Source organism: Tamandua tetradactyla, chromosome 8 (genome assembly GCF_023851605.1).
Source record: "Tamandua tetradactyla isolate mTamTet1 chromosome 8, mTamTet1.pri, whole genome shotgun sequence".
Taxonomy (NCBI): domain Eukaryota; kingdom Metazoa; phylum Chordata; class Mammalia; order Pilosa; family Myrmecophagidae; genus Tamandua; species Tamandua tetradactyla.
In genome coordinates this window covers 87,566,018-87,586,037 of record NC_135334.1, presented here as the reverse complement: position 1 = coordinate 87,586,037, position 20,020 = coordinate 87,566,018, and the positions used below count along the sequence as shown (strand labels likewise).

Genomic DNA, 20,020 nt, shown 5'->3' with positions numbered 1-20,020 from the left:
TGGGAATTTTGCAACTGGGGCTGTGACAGTCAGTGGCAGTGGAGGGGGTGGGGGGCTGCAACCCCATCCCTAGGCTGGAGGAGATGAACACCAATGGGCCCACAAGCCAAGGGCCTAGAGCTGGGGGCACCTCTTCAGGACTCCCCACTGAAGCCGGTTCCTCCTGTTTGCTCCCTCCCAGGCCTTATTCCTGATGCAGACCAACCCTGTTCTGCCCCAGCTGGGCTCTGGCTGGGCTCCAAGTTCTCTTGCTCATAGACCAGGGCTTCCCAGGGATAGCACGAGAAGCCTGGACATCACAACTTCCCTTTCTGCCCTCGTGGTTCATCCATATGCCTGAGCTTCCACCTTGTCCCTCCTCCATTGCTCCTTCAGGTCTGTGTCCCACGTGGGATCATGGCCAGTGGCTGAGCTTTGCCTCCCCATCCTGCATATGCCAAGCCAGGAGTTTCACCTTCAATCAACCTCTGTTAGGTGGAGGAGGCCCGTGCCCTCTGGCTGGTTCCTGGCCCTCCCTCACACTCAGTGTTGCGTGTTGCTTAATTTCTACCTGAGTCAAAGATTGGCAGTTTACCTCAGGAAAAACAGAGAGGAGCAAAAAGGAGCTCATGGAGGGAGATCCCAAAGGGGAAGGTCAGGTGGCACTGGGGCCACTGCAACACACTCCTAATGGGGCTCCTCAAAGCCTCTTCCCTCTCCAATGCATTCTACCCACCACAGCCATACTGTTAGCCTCCAGGGACCTTTATGCAGAATGTGTACTGCGTGACTCCAGGGCACACCATTCATATTTCTAGGACACCACCAGTCCCACAGACCACAAACGGTGTCCCCTTAGAGTTGTGTGGCTCACAACTTGCATGACCATATATGGGCTCTGTGCCAGATACAAAGATAACAGTGTCACCTACTGCTCAAAACATCTGACTTACCCATTTCGCTTAAAATAAAGTCCGAATTCCTGAATCATGGCTTTACGAGGTCTAACCTGACCCGACACATCTCTCCAGCCTTGTCTTCAGGCCACACTCCCTGTCATTCACCATGCACCACAGTCACCCTGGCCTTCCTCTGCTACTTCCCAACAGGCTGTGTGCCTCCCACCTCGGACGTTGCACAGGTTGTTGCAACATTTAATTTCTCTTCCCAAATAGCTGTTCCAGCTCAAAGCACTGTCTCCTCAGAGAAGCTCCTGACACCCCAGCCTGGGGAAGGGTGCCTTCCTTTATATTTTCAAAGCTCCCAGGTTCTTCCTTTATAGCACTCACTCTAGTTTGACATTAACTAACTGCATGCTTATTTGATTAAAGTCTGCCTCCAACCTGGTCTCTAAGTTCCTTGAGCACTGATGGCCTGTCTTGTTTTGTCAGTATCCAGCCCAGCACTTGCCATATAGACCCTGAAAAGATATTAATAGAGAAATGAACGAATGATTGCCCAGTCTCCTGGGACCCAAGGAAGAGAATTCCAGAAAGAGGGGATAGCTAGAAAGGTCACATGTCCCCAGTAGGGTGAGGAGGGTCAAGGCTGAAAAGAGGTCCCGTGGGACATGGCTCCAACAGGTGGCCTGGAACAAGGCCAAGAATAGGTGGGGATAAAATGCCAAAAACCAAATGGGCAGAGAAGAAGTGGAGGCAGCGGGCATGAGTTGCAAAGGAGGACCTTGGGGACCCAACAAAGGCCAGATATAGATGGAAGCAGGATGATTTGCTTTCCCTTTCCAAAAATGGGTAAGTTTTGAGATGGCCAAAGAAATATGGATGAATGTTTCCAATATGGCAGAATATTACAGAGTGACCATGTTCATTTTAATGCCCACTGAGGTTTGAAGCTCATCTCCCCTACAGTTCTGTGTTAAATGGTAAAGCCATTTAACTTCTCCGAATCAGTTTTCTCACCAGAAAAACTAGGCAATATCCTTATGCCAAACTCCAGAACATACGAAGGGGCCCCCAAGTGGTAGTTTCCTTCTTGCTGCCCCTCTTTGCCCCTTAGCAGGGTTGTGATGGATGGCTTTGCAATCTATGCACTGCACAACTCCAGGGGGCATCATTCACTTAGATTAAGCCCTGATCCGTGGGAAATCTGAGTTGCTTCTTCCTACTGCTCATCGCCACTGGTTTGGACCCCATGAAGAGGAGAGACTTCAGCCGGAGATGCTGCTTATCATCTGTTCTTATCAAGAAAGCCAAGGACCACCCAGGAAGTCCTAGACAGGCCAGCAGACGGGCGGGAGAATGAGTTATCACAGCCACGGAATGAACTGTGACTCCATGCTATGTAAACAGAGTCTCTTTAAATCCTTGGCCTAATAAATTATGCGATTAGCAACTTAGTACTGCTCTGCTCATCTCTGGGGCTGGTCTAGGGCCCCTCTCGGGGAGCAGAGAGTCAGGGCTGTGGAGCTCCTGGTTATAGATGATCAGAGCAGAGGTTGTCAGCTGGTTGGGAGCAAGGAAGAGACAGATTAGACCCAAGCAGCAGCCTCTGGCCAGGGGGAAAGGACTCCATGTTTGTCCCTCTCATCAAGTGGCATTAGGGACTCTTCCCCTCTAAATGAGTTAATGGCTCTCAAAATGATGCAGAAGGCAGAGGAAAGAGGGCAGAGCTCTCTGCAGCACAAAACCAGTCTCTACACAAAGGGACACATCCTGGGTTGGGATGCTCTCATGGACTCATTTGTGATACCTCCATCTCCCTCACTTCCGTGGGAGGCACTCGCTGAGGCCCTCCCCTTCTGTGAAGCTTTCCTCTCTGGGTCTCTGAGTTCTTGGACCAAGTGAGAGGATACCCAATGGCTCAGTGCCACCAGCTGGTGAGGGGTGGAATAAGTCCCGCTGCCACAGACCTGCTATTTGGGGTATGCCCAGCCTCACGGTGTCCCCCTGCTTTACCCTTTGCCCTTCAACTGTCACCATGTATCTCATCTTCAGAATGTGCCTCACTTCCCCGTGTGCCCACCTTCCCCACTGGGGCAGGAGCCACGCTTTAGAGATGGGTCTCTCTTGGTGGCCCACCCCTCTGTCTGGTTCTTTTGCTAATTTCTTTACATACACATATATGTATATATACACACACACATATATTATACATATATTTAGATTTCTTTACAAATATATATACAATATATATTTCTTTGCATATATATGTGTATATATATATATATAAATCTAAAATATGAGAAACATACAGAAAAATTCATGTCACATATATATTTATGTTTTAACTACTCTGAAGGAGAACCCCCATGTAACCACCAGTTAGGTCAAAACTAGACTACTGCCAGGCCTTAGAAGCTATCCCCCCATTCCACATTACGGTCCTGTCTCAACCTCCCCAAATGGCCACTATCCTGACCGTGATGGGGATTTCTTCCTTGATTTTCTTCATAGCGCCACTCTCAACGTATGCGCCCTCAAACAGATCTTAGTTTTGCCTGTTTATGCACCTCGTATAAACAGAATCACACTCTGTGTATTCTTACGGGATCTGCTTCTCTTAAAATGAAAAATTACGTGTCGCGGATTCATCTAGGTGGTTGCATTCCTTTGTTGATTTTTATCTGTTCTATTGAGGCATAATTTATTGTCTCATTGAGGTATAACTACAATTATGCCACTAAATTCTGTAGTTTTTTAAAGAATAAAATGCTTCTCAATTTGTTGTCTTCCTTTGGCAAGATTTTCCGTGCCCTGAAACGGCTGTGTTTGATAACTTTGTCCAGTTTTATACTTGTATTTTGAAATTTATTTTTTTTACCAGGGAAGCTGTAGGTTTACAGATAAATCATGGAGAAAATAGAGAATCCTCTTCCCACCCATAGTTTTCCCTAACATTAATACTTTGCATTAATGTGGTAGCTTTGTTACAATTGATGAAACAATGTTATTATAATTATACTACTTACTATAATCCAAAGTTTACGTTAGGGTTCACACTCTCTGATGTACAGTCTGATGGGTTTTAAAAATTTTTATTCTAGTAACATATATACAATCTAAAATTTCCCCTTTTAACCATGCTCAAATATAGAATTCAGTGCTGTTAATTGCAATCACAATGTTGTGCTACCACCATCCACTGCCAAAACTTCTGCATCGCCCCAAACAGAAACTCTACCAATTAAGCATTAACTCCCCATTCTTAACCTTCACCCCAGGCCCTGGTTATCTGTATTCTCCATACTTGGAGAGAGACATATTTTCTATATATTTTGCAGAGAACAATCACTGACCTCTTTATGCTGCAATAACTAGAAGTCTCTTCTTGGTTTCTCACTTCCTTCTTTTTAATTGCCATTGTGATATAATAACCTGTTGTATGAATAGACTCTATTCATACCCATTCTACTGGGAATTTATATTCCTCATGGATAGTCTTGCTTTCGTCTTTTGGTATATGGACATGATACCTACGAGTGGAAATGCTGCATCATAGGGTATATAAGTTTCTTAGTAGGCTGGAACAAATGACCCCAAACTGAGTGGCCAAAGACAATACAAATTCATAAACTTGAAGTTCTGGGGGTCAAAAATCTGAAGTGGGTCTTAGTTGGCTAAAATCAAGGTGTTGCGGGGAGTGCATTCACTTCTGAAGGCTCTAGGGGAAAATCCATTTCCTTGCTTTTTCCAGCTTCTAGAGGCTGCTCGTATTCCTTGGCTCATGGCCCCCTTCCATCGTCAGAGCCAGTCCCGAGTGGCCGAGCTTCCTGCGTTGTACCACGCAGACACTGCAACTCTCCCGGCTCCCTCTTTCGATGGTAAGGATACTTGTGATTACAGTGGGTCCAACTGGATAATCCAGGGTACTCTCCCCCAAGCAAGATCCCTAACTTAATCACCTCTGTAAAGTCCCTTTGCCAGGAAAAGTACCATAGTCACAGGTGCTGGGGATTAGGATATGGACATATTTTTTTTGGGGGGGGGTAGGGCATTTTTCAGTCTGCTGCATAGGGCATTATCAATCTTCAACTACATCAGATAAGGATAAACTGTCTTCCAAAATGGTTAAACATGTACACCAGCAGTTGCTCTATATTCCTGTCAACACTTGGTATTTGGGAACTTTACATTTCTCCCCTGTCTGGTTCTAGACACTGCTTCCTAGGGGAATGGGGAAGGGGAGTTGAACCACTGCCCATATTACCAGCCACCAACCAAGTCCTTCCCCAAATGAAGTGATTACCTGCAACTAAGCTGCCATCACCTGCCTGGTTATTCACGGTGCCCTGTAATTGTCAGGCCCTACTTCTTAGACTCCTCACAGTTTAGATATTTAGTTAGCCTACTGACTTTCCTAAAAGCTTCATCCCTGCCTGGTACTAGATTCCTTCTGAGAACCTACCTGTCTCTGTCTCTGCAGCTGATGTCTTAAATTTGATGATGAGTCAGCTTGAATGGTGATAACAGGGTGGCATATGTATTTTAAGACATGTGGTCTGAGGTCCTGAATAAAAAGTCACCAGCTTCATGCCAATATATCAACTGGCCCCATTGTTAGTGAACCTGATGTGAACACTCAGCTTACACTAACTAGTACTTGGGGGTACTAGAAGGTTATGAGCCCTGAGCAGTGAGAATCACCTAAGATGCAAACCCAGAGCTTTCCAGGGGATTTCAAGGTACAACAGATTAAAATATGAAACAGTAGGGGAGACAATGCGTTTTCCTGACCTTAAAACATTTACCATAAAAACTCTTCCACCACAACCAATTTGATTTTGAAATGCACTCAAAGAATTGCCTGCATTGGCACCTTTTGTAAACACCGCAGTATTTACTACTGAATTTCACTCCAGGTAGAAGCATAGAAACCAGAGGGAATGCTGGGATACATGTCTCACAAAGTCCAATTTCAATTCTCCTTTGTGCAATGGAAATTTTCACCATGGGCATTATGCCCAGTGTAACAACAAATAAAACAGATGTGTTTTTCCATTCACGTTGGTCAGGAAGTTTCATATTAAGCAGTTCAATATCTGCATAAGAAATGTCACCTATATATTAAAATTTCCTGCTAGATTTGCCAATATTGGGAAAATTGTCTATCCTGAGGGGAAAAAAATACCTGAAAGTTAGAGAATCAGAAGTACTTCTAATCTGTAACCAGGAAGTTTCATAGTAAACAGTTCAAGAAAATGGAAACTGAAATGTTGGCCAGACTCTTCCCACTCTTTCTCCCCTACCCGGAAAGTCAGGATTCTCAGGACACCAACAGACTTTCTGATAGCCCTGGGATGGTTGGAGTGGCCTCAGCCAGGGAGAAGGTCCCCAGGGGGATGCCACCCTTGTTGGAGCCCTCCCCTTTCCTAGAGGCGACCAGGGACTTAGAACAAGGTAGCAATAGAGGAGAATGAAGGATTGGTCTTTTTGGCTACAGCTGATAGTTACTGAGATCTGGAATGAGTCAAGAAACCGGGACCTAACAGACTTCTTCACAAACCATCTCTTCTGCTGGTTGGTCTCCTACCTCACTCCTTTTGTGTTCCTGCTTTTACCTTCCTAAATAAAGGCATTTCCACAAGACACTCTCCTTTTTATACCGCTTCCTGTTGTTACAGCCTCTTGATGGATCAGCTGTCCTCATTAAGTGGGAGACTTCCAATTATTTAACCGCTGCCCCCACCTCTTCCCCATACTCTAGGTATACTTGGTGATGCTTGGATGTCAATCCAAAACTGACAACTTCATGTGCCGCCCAAAGCCTGTTTTTTCTTTTGAGTTTCCCAATGTTACTGATGATGTCCTACATCTAAACACCTGTTCTTTCCACTGCCTTCCAAATGCTCTTTCTGGAACAGAGCTCTGATTACATCACTTACCTGCTCAAGAACCATTCATGACTCCATTGCTTACAGAATAAAGACCAAACTCCCCACTTTGTACCAAATCCTTGGAGGACCTCATACCAGCTTGCTTCATCCTCATTCCCCATCAATGGAGCCATACTCTTAACGTCCCCGCCACATAGTAACTGCTTCCATTTATTATTAGGTGCCAGGTGTTGCGCATGAGACATCATTCTATTTCAGTCTATAAAGTGCATTTCACTAGACCTCCCATTTTATAGACCTAAAAAGTAGGTGAAGACAACCATCTTTTGTCTAGTGAGCAGGCTGTATGAGTCTGTGAGCGGCTAGGAGTGGACCTCTGCTCTGAGCTGCCATGAGGTCACCTTCCCTGTCACCTCTGGCTTGAGTCACAGTGCTGGTGGGGTGGGGACTGGAATCCAGGACTGTCATGGGCTTATCCATGTGCCCTGCTGCCTCACAAGCTAAGCCCTTCCCCATTCTCCAGGTGGAACTTCTGCTCACATTGCCATCGTGCCTTGGATGCCCACAGCTCCATCCTAATCTCCATACACCAAAGCCCTGCTCAGTCCTCAGGGTTCAGTCCAGCTATCATCATTTCCATCAAAACTTCCCTCACCTCGCTAATGCTCACAGCTTCTTGGTTGTATCTCTTTCATGCAGTTACCACCCCTGCCACTGTACTTTGCTGACTGGGGAGGGGGAAGGGGGGCATCTTTTCTCTTCCCTGGCCAACTGCAAGTGCCTTGAGGTCAGGGACTATGTCACCTTCGTTGACAATATCACAGTCTGTAGGGTCTCAGGCCCTTAGTCAATGAATAACTCCCTTGATATGGAGGTTTGGAGGGAAAAGCTCAGAGAAGTGGCGATAGGGCCAGAAAGTATACAACTCCACTTTTCTACTTTACTTTAAACTACTAGGAAAGTGCAAGCAAAAGGGCCCATTAACAGCATTCTCAATGTTCCAATTTGACATAAACATAATTATCTGCATCACAGTGTTGACTCACCAGTGCTGGTAAAATGAAATATTTCAGTAAGTGGCAGAAAATAAAGGTCTGGACAAAGAAGACTACCAAGAGAAACGTGCCTCCCACGCTCACCAATACATACGCCGTGTGTAAGAGCTCATGGGGGTTGCTGGACCATTTTGTTCCTTTTGCATTTTTTTTTTCTAGTATTACATTTGTAACCCAAACCCCACAAATCAAGCCTTGCCCTTGGGCATTTGGAGCCAGTGAAGCTCCCCATCTGTCAGGACAGGAAAAGCAATTACACGCAGAGCAGAGCTGCCTGCATCACTGCCCCAACAGGCTTGGAGATAGGTCTCCAGCAGATCAGTCCCCTGCGCAGGGACAGAAGAACCTGGAAATCCAGGTACAAGGCAGATCCTGCAGAAGCATCATTGCTTTGTGCCTCAATATTTGCTTGGGTCCTGGTTCTGTGGATATGATTTGTGGGATCTCAGATTTTTTTCTTCCCACACTTGTGTTGAATGGCTCACAAGGGGCTTCTAGGACCAAGAAGCAGTTTCCAGTCTCGTCTTCCCTTGCAAATGGCAAAGAAGGTTTCAGAAAAGAAACTCTTCCCACTGCCATAAAACATGAGCCTTTTCCTGGGCCCTGACCCCCTATTCAGGGAGAAGATCTCACCTACTTGTCACAAACCCAGAGAAAAGCAAGGTACCTTCTGGCCTTGGTTTTGGTTTTTCCAATCCTCCATCTTGCATGAGCTCAAAGGCAAAGGAGACATTCAAAACCTGGAAAGAGAAGTGCAATGGATTTGTTGCTGTACGCCTATTCCAAAATCCTTGGGATCCCAGGGATCTACCCCTGGGAAGTAAAGGAGCCCAGTGCTGCAATCAGAGAAGGCAGAGGCTCAGCCAGGAGGAGGCCCGAATCTGAAGGAGAAATGTGGTTACAGAAATGGGCAGGCCCCGTGGAGCTGAACTTCCTCATCCCTGTCTGCTGCTGAAGAAGCACTTCTGAAGTTCAAAATCCTCTTCCTGTCCTACTGTATTTATGTCAACTGTCAGAATATGAAATGTGGGGATGTCAGTGCTCACACAGGGAAGGAACAGACTGCAAGGCCTTTTAGGAGGCATAGAAGGGTCTGTGATTTGGACCAACTATCTCTTGTCTAGTGAGCAGACTGAGAAGTCTGTGAGGCACCATGAAAACCTGGCTAGGAATGAACCTCTGCTCTGAACTGCCATGAGGCCACCTTCCCTGTCACCTCCGGAGAGAGAGGCTGGGCTGTGGTACTGGGCAAGAGTGTATGGCCAGGGCTGCCGGGGAAGGGAAAGGCTGTACAGGATGCTCTGATGCTCTGTAGTCTGGAGGAGGCTCCTTTCCAGCTCTGCTGCTCATCAGAATAGGCCCCCGTCTCCAGGCCTGAAGACACTAGGCCAGAGGGGAACTGCTTAGTATCTTCTATACTAGGTGAAGTGTGGGCAGATGAATCAGGACTTGGAGCCTCCTTTGACATCCTTTCCTCTTACCTTCTGTTCAAAGCTGTCCGGGGTCAGGAAGAAGCTGTGTAGGGGCACAAAGTAGCCCTCTAGGAGCCCCATGAGCAGCACCAGGTACACCCCATCTGCAAACTGGAGGGAGAGGCAGGTCAAGGCACTGAGCCTTGAGCCTCCCAGTCCAGCCCCATCCCCAGGGGACTCCCCAACTTCCATGTCACTCCCCAGGGGCTCCCCAGGCAATGAGGAACAGTGGCCCAGGGCGGGGTGATTTGCTCTGCAGCAGGCCTGCCTCACAGAGAAGCCAAAGCTTATGGTCCTGATCTAAGCTGGGCACAACATTTATTGAGCATCCACTGTATATGCAGTCCCGACCTGGACACTGGGACTACTGAGATGAGTCAGGCGTGTCCTATCCTTCATGGAACTCACAGTCCAGTGGGGAGACTGATGTGGAGACAACACAGCGACTGCTCTCATGGAAGGGGGCATACTGACCTGAGCGAGACTGACAAAGGTCACCCCACTCTTACTAAAGGGGGTAGGGAAGGCTTCCAGAGGAGGTATTACCTGAATAGATACCCCAGGGATGAGCAAGAGTTAGCTAGGGTGGACAGAAGGAGGGGAGGAGAGAAAGGTGATGTCTAAGGTGAGTGGCCTGAGTCTAGTGGAGTGACTTTTGCTTTTGAACAGAGAGAAAGAACTCTAGGCCCATGCAGGCCTGGGCATTCTCCTTTCTCATATCTTACTTTATTATTGCTTGAATGTAGTGTTGCTGTTATGAATCTGGGCTCTGGAACCAGGCTTTGGGGGTTCAAATCACAGCTGAACTACATACTAGCCGAGGGCCTTTGGCAAGTTGCATAACTTCTCTGTGCCTCACTTCTCTCATCTGTAACATGGGGCGGCTCAGTGGTCAGGAGGTATGATAGTATGATATCTATTCCTCAGGGTTATCGTAAGGACTAAACCAGTCAATATGTGTAAAGTACCTAAAATCCTGCTTGGCAGTGCTTAATAAACAGCAACTACTGTGGAACTATCTGGGATAGGAATGCAATCAGGACACAACTTACTGGCTCTTGTTGGCAAAGCAGAACTGGGTTCTGAGGTCAAGACAAGAGACTCGGGAGCCCAGTCCCTTCCATCCAGGACAGTAACATCTGGGCAAGTTGGGGGACCTGGTCCAATAGGCTGACCGGCGCCTCCTGGGTAAGTGCAGAGGGCTGCTCAAGGGAAGGTGAGAGGACTGTGCACTGGGCAACCAGGGTGGGCTTTGTGGGGGCAGTGGGGGCCGCTGGGACCCATGAAATTTGGAAGGCGTAGGTATTCCAGGAGTGGAAGACAGTCTGGGCCAGGGCACAGAGCTTAGATAGGTATTTGATGTTCTAGAAATTTGCTTTCAAAGGAGGCTGGGTCACCAAATGTTTATTTATGGGTACAAAAGACAATTGTTAGTGTTCACAAGAGGCCAAATTTATTGGAATGGTCTAAGGAAGCTAAAAAAAAAAAAAAAAGGACTGAAATGCCTGGAGTGTGTGCTGGGCCCGGAGTCTGTGCTTGGAGGCCTCTGCCAGGTGACTGGCCGGTGGGCCTGTGGCTCAGCCTTCTCTATGGACAGAAGACCCTGAGCATGGGTCTCACCTAGGAGAGGCTTGGTGCAGCTTCCTCCCTGCCTTCCATCCGCCAGGCCTTCAGCTCAGGTGGATGGGGCCTGAGCATGATTCATCAGGCTGTCCCCGTGTGGACATGGGAAAGCAGAACCCAGCAGGGGTGTCAAAATCAAGAGGGGAGCTACCCAAAGGGCCTCATGCTGGCTGCAAATGGCACAGATCGGGAACAAAATAATCCAATTTATCAACTCAGGGAGGGCCTCGTGTTAGGGTAAAGGTTACTCACTTCTCTGAGTGCCACTATCATACACTACCCCTTTCCCTTCCCTACCAAATACTGGTCCTAGTAGCAGGCAGAACCTGCAGGCAGACCCCCAAAGAACTCAACAGCGATTCCCTTTCTCAGCTCTCCCTGCCCATGGAAATTGAGGTAGAAGGTCCAGAGCTCATTCTTGTCCACTTGTGGAAACGTCACTTCTCCAGAGTGTTCCTCGTTTCCCAGAAGAGTACATGAAGCTCGGTCCCCAGAATCCATACAGACATGGTTAAGAGCTCACAGACAGATTCAAGAATTGCCTTAAAAAATAATGATAGGGTTCACGTGCTTTAAAAAAAAAACCACTTTAGAAATTTCACTAAGAAGGGACATGAGGGGGCAAGATGAATTACATAGTCTCAAAGTATTACCCCAAAAGTACTTATTAATTATAAAGGCAAAAAAAAAAAAGACTTTACAGTACGGAAATCTGGTGTATACCACCCAGAACTGAGTGGTCAAAGTTAGCATCACCAGTAACAGGACCAATGGACAAAAGTATCTCCACATGTGCTGAAGAAGGATAGAGACTTCCTTACCAGTAAAGACACACAAGGAGTCTCACTGTCAGGAAAACTTGAGGGACATTCTATAAACCAACTGGCCCACACTCTTAAAAAATATCAATGTCATGCAAAGAAAGACTGAGGAATTGTTCTATAATAAAGAGACTCAAGAAACATGTGCCGGTCTGAATCTGTGGTGGACCCCAGAAAAGCCATGCCCTTTGATCCTCATTCAATATTGCTGGGTGGGAGCATTTTGATTGTTTCTATGAAGATGGGACCCACCCAATTGTGGGTGGTAACTTTTGATTAGATGATTTCCATGGAGGTGTGTCTCCACCCACTGAAGGCGGAGTTGCTTGCTGGAGTCCTATAAAAGAGGAAATGTTTTGGAGAACGGGAGATTCAGAGAGGGCAGAGCAGAATGACATAGCCACGAGAAGCAGAGTCCACCAGCCAGCAACCTTTGGAGATGAGTAAGGAAAATACCTCCCGGGGAGCTTCATGAAACAGGAAGCCAGGGGAATCTAACAGATGATGCCATGTTTGCCATGTACCCTTTTGGATGCGAGAAGAACCCTGACTGTGTTCACCAGGTGCCTTTCCAGATGAGAGAGAAACCCTGACTGTGTTCGCCGTGTGCCTTCTCACTTGAGAGAGAGAGACCCTGAACTTCGGCCTTCGTGAACCAAGGTATCTTTCCCTGGATGCCTGTGATTGGACATTTCTATAGACATGTTAATTGGGACATTTTCTCGGCCTTAGAACTGTAAACTAGCAACTCACTAAATTCCCCCTTCTAAAAGCCTTTCTGTTTCTGGTATATTGCATTCCGGCAGCTAGCAAGCTAGAACAAGACATGATAAGTAATTGCAGTGTGTGAGAATCCTGGGACAAGCAGCAAAATGAGAACACAGGGTGTTTCTTTGAACCATATGAAAGAGCCATTTTCAGGGCCCCAAAGCAGTCAGATACCAGCAATTTCGTATGGTTCAAATGTGTCCTATCAATGCCAAATACTTGAATTTAATAGTTTTATTGTGGTTATCTAAGAGAATGTACTTGTTCTTAAGAAATATATGCTGAAATATTTTGAAGTGGAGAGAAATAGCTTTTTTTTTGTTTTTTTTTTGGTATACTGTATGGTGGGAGTCACATTTCATTCCTTTTCCATGTGACTATTCCACTGTTGCAGAACCATTGGCTGATTTTTTTTGGGGGGGAGGGGTGAAGTGCACAGGCCAGGAATCAAACCCAGGTCTTCTGCATGGGAGGTAAGAATTCTACCACTGAACTACCCTGGAGAGAAATTTAACAAAAATCAAATCTGGCCAAATGTTAACAATCAGTGCAGACAGGTGAAGAATATACAGGCGTTTATGGTTACATCCTTGTAACTGTTCAAAATAAAAAGCTGGAAAAAACTCACAGAGAAAAATCTCACCCCCTCAGAAGCATAGATGCCGCCCCACTCCCGGGGGTCAGTGCAGGGGTGGGGCCTGTCCTGCAGTGGCTAAGCTGGGCCCTGACCCCCCACCCCCCACCCCCCACCCTGGGCTGAGGCCTGTCACCCACCTGGGTTTCCAGTTCTGTGACCTCCAGGTTCAGTTTATTCAGGTGCTTGTTCACGAAAGTGATGAGCGTCTGAAAGAGAAGTACAAGCCGGGTGTTGAGATGGAGATGCCTGCCAGTGCCCACCCTGGAAGCTGTCCTGGGGCTCCACCATGATGACGGGGTCAGTGTGAAAACACAGGACGAGGCCCAGCAAAGGGCATGGGGCTTGGTGTCACTATGCAGGGCTCAGGGAGATGAGCAGCCCATGAAACAATTCCCACCAAGCCCCCATGAGCTCAGAAGGAATGGGGCAGGCTGGCCCATGTTTTGGAGTCCCGGACAACGTGTAGGTTAAGCTACCAGTTTCAGGAATGTGAGAGAAGCAACATATCACAGGAAAGTCCAGAGAGGCAGAATGACAGGGGCAGCGTCTGAGCCCAGGGTTGGGCAGGGCCTCAGAGAAATCCCAAAGGAGGCAAAGAAGAAATCACTGCACTGGGTCCCTCCTTCCAGGCCCCTCTTAGGGGTAGCACCTCTGCCCAGGGAGACATGGGAGATCTGTGGGAGGAGGCAGGGAAGGTTGGGGGTTCGTGGCAGGTGGGAGGATAGCGCCCTTGCTGTCCCCAAACCCTTGAGAGATGCTGTTATTCTGATAGGAGAAGAAAAGGACTGGATAGGGCATCCAGTGAGAAAAAACAGGCAACATGGACGCTGAGGGAGAAAAGCCCCGCATCTGCAGAGATATGGCAGTTAGGTCAGTTTCAGCAGAAAGCTTGCAGGTTGCAGCAATGGGGCTTTTCGTCATGTTCTGGCTATTTCTCATTTCCCTGACACCCCCCCAGGCACCTCTCTCCCACCTTTTTCACCACATTGAGCTTGTCTGGTGCATGGTCGAACAAGGTGTCGAAGGCATCACGTTCTGAAAAAGAGGAAAATATGACATGAAGCAGCAAGAGCTGAGTTCTGGTAGGAAAGGTTTTCCCAGGTCTCAGGCCCGGGAGCTTTAGAGGCCACATGGTGAGCTCCAGACGGGAATTCTTTGGGAAGTGGGACTGTACTTTAACTCTGGAATCTGGGTTTGGAGCTGAGATTTGGGGCTTGGTTCTACCCCAGGGGGCCTGTGTTTTGGTGTACATGCACGTGTGTGCGTGCGCATGTCCACACAGCTGTGGCATGTCACCCATCTAGAGGGGCAGGGGTGGGTGGAGGTGGGAACAGGTTCTGTCGGGTGGTTTGACCTCAGATTGGTCATTTCCCTTCATATTTTCATTCCATTATGTCATGGTGTAGTCATGGTTCAAAATGGTTTCCGAAGCTTCTTGGAGCAGGAATGCTATCTAAACATCATATAATCATATCCCCTAATTTTCAAAAACAAGACACCCAAGGCAAACGTCACGGCAGGGTTACCAGATAAGAAGACTGAGGATTAGAGCACCCTCGGGTAGAATACAAGCTCCTTCTGCCCCTCAATGATCTAGGTCACTTTTCCTTATTGACCTTCAGTTTTCTCTTCTATAAAATGCATTTTGAAAAATGAGCCTCCCCAGGGCTGCCGGGAGGCAGAGGGTGGGAGTGCCTGTGAACATGCTCTGTAAACTTCAAAGTGCTTCACTGATATAAATTGTTATTAGCATGATTGAAATAGCTTTAAATATTAGCCATAGTAAATATCTGGATTACAGAAAACATCAAAGGCATCCCTGCAGGGATTTTCCTTCTTACAACCTCCATGCTCTCTGAATTGAGGTGAAACAGTGGAGGGGATCAGAGGCAGGAGGTGGGAGATGAGTCTCCAAGATGAATTGGGGGCTGGAAGAATCCATGAACCCAGGCCTGTCTTTTCCTACTCTGGCACCAATAGGTAACTCTGAGATAGCCAGAAAGGTACCATGATCTCTGACATACAGATTTTATAACCAAACATAAAGAACTCTGGGGAACAGGAAAGATAGGAGCTGTGATGCAAGGAGAGGGAGAAGACAGTCCCCAAAAGGGCAGGACAGAGTGGGGAGGGGAGACAGTCCTCAAGCACACAGATCTACCTCTTCCTTTACTCCCGCCAAGTGCTTAGAGCAAAACTGCCCTGCAAATGCCCTGGACCCTTCCAGAAGTCCACACAAAGCCAACACGCTCCATACTCCCAAGAGGAATGTGCAGATGCAGTAACTTTTCCTCTTCCCACCAGCAGGCTGTCCCTCCCTGCCCAACAGCCCTGATACCAGGCTCGTGCAGACACACATCCAGGCAGCAAGCTGAGTGCCTGGTCTTCCCAGCAGCCTCTAAACAGTGGCTGCAGAATTAGCCAATGCCCCGCTGCAGCCACCAATACTGGAGCACAATCTCATGCAACTCACCATGTCTTCCAGAAAGAGCCCTGCAGGAGAAGCAGAAAGAAAACAGTGTGATTCTTCTCTCCCTTATGACAGCCCAGTTCTTCGAGAGGACCTTCCTTTACTGCTGGCAGTCCACCCAACCCTATCTGCCCAGCAACAGTCCATCCCCAGCCTTCCCTTTGTTGATGAACTCAAAAGGGCTCTTATCTTTGGCACTTAATTCTGCAAAACTGTCCAGTTATTGAACCTTTATCACATGATCAACCTATGCTGCACAGATCTAGTGGTGTTAATGTAAAACCTTGGTGTAATGATGATAATGGATTATTTTCTTCCTTTAATTAAAATCACCTAATTGCTTGCAGTTGAGCAATAATATTGGATTCAGGAGCTTAAGATTTCCAACTAAGTTTTGTGAGCAGAGCTCAGTAATCCCCTAGTGTGGCGTTTCATTGCCCAGATGCTATGGGCATCGGGCTGGGGAGGTCAGCTTTGCTTTTCTCCCATTTACCCTGTGATGCCCACCAAGCTGCACCTGTCATTGTCCATGACAGAGTTTTTCAAAAAGGGCAGGAATGGGAATCACACTCACAGCAGAGAAGCAGCAAAGCATTAAAATAAGCACCATGTGATGGTGTTAAGAATTACTGATTGCATATGTAGAATGGAATGATTTCTAAATGTTGTGTTCATTTTTTTTCTTTAATTAATAAAAAAAAATGTATTAAAAAAATAATAATAAGCACTGGATTCAGACCACTAGGTTTAAATCCCCTTGAGCCATTTATTAGCAGTGTGACTTTGGGCACATGACATAACTTCTCTGGGATGCAGGTCTCCTTTCTCATGTCAGAAAACACTTCAATGGGATGTTGTGAGCACTAAATGATTTAACATATAGAAAGATTTTAGCAAAATACCTAGTGTATAGTAAATGCTCAATACATTTTTTTCTCAATACATTTTTGTTTCTTATTATGATTATTATTATATCGGTTTATTACAACTGTACACCTATCACCCACCAAATGATCACTTGGGTGCATCAGAGAGAACACTGACCTTGGAATTAACTGTTGGATAGACCAAGGATGCAGTCTTCTCTATCACCTTTGGGCTGCAGGCTTTTAGGGAGTATAATAGTTACCTCATGTCATTATTACGGACATCAGTGCACTACAAGATTATGTCATAAATTGCACTGTACTGTCATTATTAGGAGGTTGTATCCTATGTCTTTGTGGCAGAGACGGCAGAGAGAACAACAGAAATCATACCACGCAGCTGAGAGATTCCTCTGGAATCTGCAACTTCATATTCCCTGATTCAGGAGTTTCCCACAGGCTGCCCTTCTCTCAGGCATCTCTTTCTCTTTTCCAGGTGAAACGGTGGACACAGCCAAGCCCATACAAGAGGTGGGGGGTGGAGCAGGCCAGTGAGGAATTCCTTCTCAGCAGGCCTGACTCAGGGCAGTTTTCCTCCTGTCCCTCACAGAACCGAGGCCAAGAATCGGCATGGCCTGTAGATCAGCTGACCCTTTGGCTGCTAAGATCCTGGAGCATGTGGTCCTTGCCTGATGGGGTCCCCAGAGGCCACAAACTTGGGACCTTGGGGAAGGCCACGCCACATCTCTGCCCACACCCAAGGCACACACCAAGCTGGGCAGACTTAGAGGTCCCTGCGCTTTCCACTATGCTGCTTTGGTTCAAGGGGATAGCAGAGAAAAGTTGGAGGGGATAGTGGATATTGAAAACTCACTTTATGTGGCTTTGCACATAGCCTAGGCTCAGGCTAGCCCAGTGATCTCAAACCCCCACATAAGACAACCTGCTCCTTCTGCTTAAGAACAAAACTCCCATTCCCCATGGCAAATCTCTTGCATGTTCTGATACTGCAATTTTTTTAAGTAAATGAAAAAGAAGAAGGAAAAAACCCTCTAGGGTAGAGAGGGGCTTTCTGGGTCATGGCACATGACCAAATAAATCAGATTCAGAAAAGGAAGAAAAATGTCCTTTTGAAGGTTAATAATTTAAATTCAACCCCATGTTTATGGCATGACGATTTCATGCTGGTTGGCTTTTTTCGGGCACACTTTTTCCTGGAGTGCCACAAAATTAGAATTTTTCAATCACTGCTAATTCCCTCTCCCTACTTCCCCAACCAAGTTTGTACCTTAAGCATTGACAGGCATGTTTTGAATGCACAGAAAAGGCTAAACTATAATCATTGGCTGAAGTCTAATCCCTCCTGCAATCCCAATAAATGAAAACTAAATATCAGCAAATGGATGAATTTCGGAGAAACATCTGTGTTCCATTACAGAATCGCTGGCAACAATGGTGTTGACATACTCTGTGTTACCAGTTATTTCCTCTTGGATTTGCCGAGACTGGAGGATTCCTTCTCGTTTCTGAAATGGGGGTGGGGAGAGGGGTTGGGAGGAGAAGAGAAAAATGTGCTTTAGAAAAATAACAAAAAGCTAATTAACATTCCTGATATTGAGAAAGTTATTGGCGCTTAAGAAATGAACTCCGAGACAAGCTAATGCTAGAAATGAAACAAGACCCCTGACTTTCTGTGCCTGGACTGTACCATTCGTATGGAAGTGCAATCAACATTTAGTCCAAACAAGTAGGCTGTTTGTTGGATGGTGAACTTTTCTTTCTTTATTGGAAGACATTCTGTTGGAAGAAGCAAACCGGTTGCCTCCTGGAGTAATCCACAGTAAACCAAATAGAAATGAGGGCTTGGGTGTGTCGGCCCTCCAGCTGGGGCCACAGAGAAAAGCTGAGAGAAACGTATTTAACTGGAAAGTTGGGATGGTGGAACTGAAGCGAATTGGAAAACTGAGGCAGAGGCAGAGCTTGCAAAAAAAAACAACTGATAAATATGGGAGGACTTAAGTAGGTTGTACAGTTCTAGCTTCTCTTTTGAGAAAAGGTTAAGCACTTCCATCTAGAGGCTCAACCTCTGTCTTTCCATTCATCTGTCCATTCATCGATCCATCCTCAACTCACCGCCCCCGTCCCTCTACTTAACTTCTTTCCCCTGTACTTATTCAGTGCCTTCTACGTACAAGACCCTGTACTGAAACTAGACCAATCCTATGGTATGTTAGACATGATTTCTGGCCTTGAGGAACTTAGACTAAAATGGAAGATGAAGCAGGCACATGCCTGTTGTCCCAGCTTAATTATTCATAGTACCTCCTTCACTCAAAGGTGGCATGGATAATAAATTATATGGTCATCCTTTGTGTCATGGATAATAAATTATATGGTCATCCAGACAGGATGAACAAAGGAAGAAAGAGGCAAGCGCTTTCACCTGGTCGGAGAAACCTTTCAAGAGGAAGGAGCCCTTGAGCTGGAAGTTAAAGGACAGATAGGATTTGGCTGGATGCAAAGGAGAAGCCATTCCAGGTAGGGTGAATGGCCCCAGCATAAATGTAGAGTCGGAGCAGTACAGATGTGTTCAGGAGGCTGTGTGGTGGGAGCAGAGTGTCTGGAGAAATGATCAGGCTAGGAGGGCAGCAGTGAGGAGCTCCTGGGACCACCCTGGAGAGTTTAAGTCACATCGTGTGGGTTTGAGGAGCCAATGAAGGGTTTTGAACCACAGAGCGTAGGGTTCAGAAAGATTTGCTGATAGGGGCCAGGAAGAAGATTTACCTCCCCTAGTTTAGTCTAAGTTCCTCAAGGCCAGAAATCATGTCTTACATGCCATATTACTGGTGTAATTTTTTTTTCTAGATATTTTCTAGATACTTGTAGGAAGGGGTGGATACGGTAAGCAATTGTCAGAGTGGATTCACCTTTCACAAAGGCTGAGATAAGTGGCAAGAAGGAGCCTCTGAGAGTTAGTGGCTTAGTTGAAACCTCTTTCTTTAGCCTCTTGCCCCAACTTTCCCTCATATTCCCAATATCCACAGAAACTACTGCCTTTGCAAAATACTTTTGCAGAAGGAAAGGACCAGATTAAGAAGAATGGAGCATCAAAGGGAAAAAAAGATATTAAAAAAAAAAGATTTATTTCAAGGAAGGGGATCAGGTGAGGATAAGTCAGGACTTTTTCCAGTCAGTTTCAACATTATAACGATTTCACATGGGGCTAACTGTCCTGTGAGACCTTTCACAGACATAAAGCCTCAGTTTTAAACATTATGCAGAATCAAATGCTTTTATGTAGAATGGAGAAGAAATCGGAGTAAATAGCCCCTCACACAGCATCCTGATCCACCTGGATCCATTGTTTGTTCCTTAAGCGGTTTTCTCAATTAGTCACTCAATTCTCTGAGTCCTGCTTCTGTGCCTGTTTAACATGATAAAGCAAAACATAAAACCTAACATGCACTGATGCCATTTTGTGTAATGTGTTCTCTTTTCTCGCTCATGCTAACCAAACTTCCTACAGGAGAAATTAA

At 46.4% G+C, this 20,020-nt stretch overlaps 1 protein-coding gene across 1 annotated transcript in view; it reads right to left on the bottom strand.

Annotated features, from left to right (window-relative positions):
• Window positions 1-20,020, bottom strand: part of PARVA (parvin alpha) — a 160,068-nt gene that overhangs the window by 5,324 nt on the left and 134,724 nt on the right. Inside the window, exons 7-12 of the mRNA XM_077114014.1 lie at window positions 17,952-18,010; window positions 15,622-15,641; window positions 14,122-14,183; window positions 13,286-13,354; window positions 9,309-9,410; window positions 8,495-8,567 (exon numbers count right to left, since the gene is read on the bottom strand). Coding sequence (XP_076970129.1) covers window positions 8,495-8,567; window positions 9,309-9,410; window positions 13,286-13,354; window positions 14,122-14,183; window positions 15,622-15,641; window positions 17,952-18,010 — 385 coding nt within the window. The remainder of the gene's footprint in view (window positions 1-8,494; window positions 8,568-9,308; window positions 9,411-13,285; window positions 13,355-14,121; window positions 14,184-15,621; window positions 15,642-17,951; window positions 18,011-20,020) is intronic.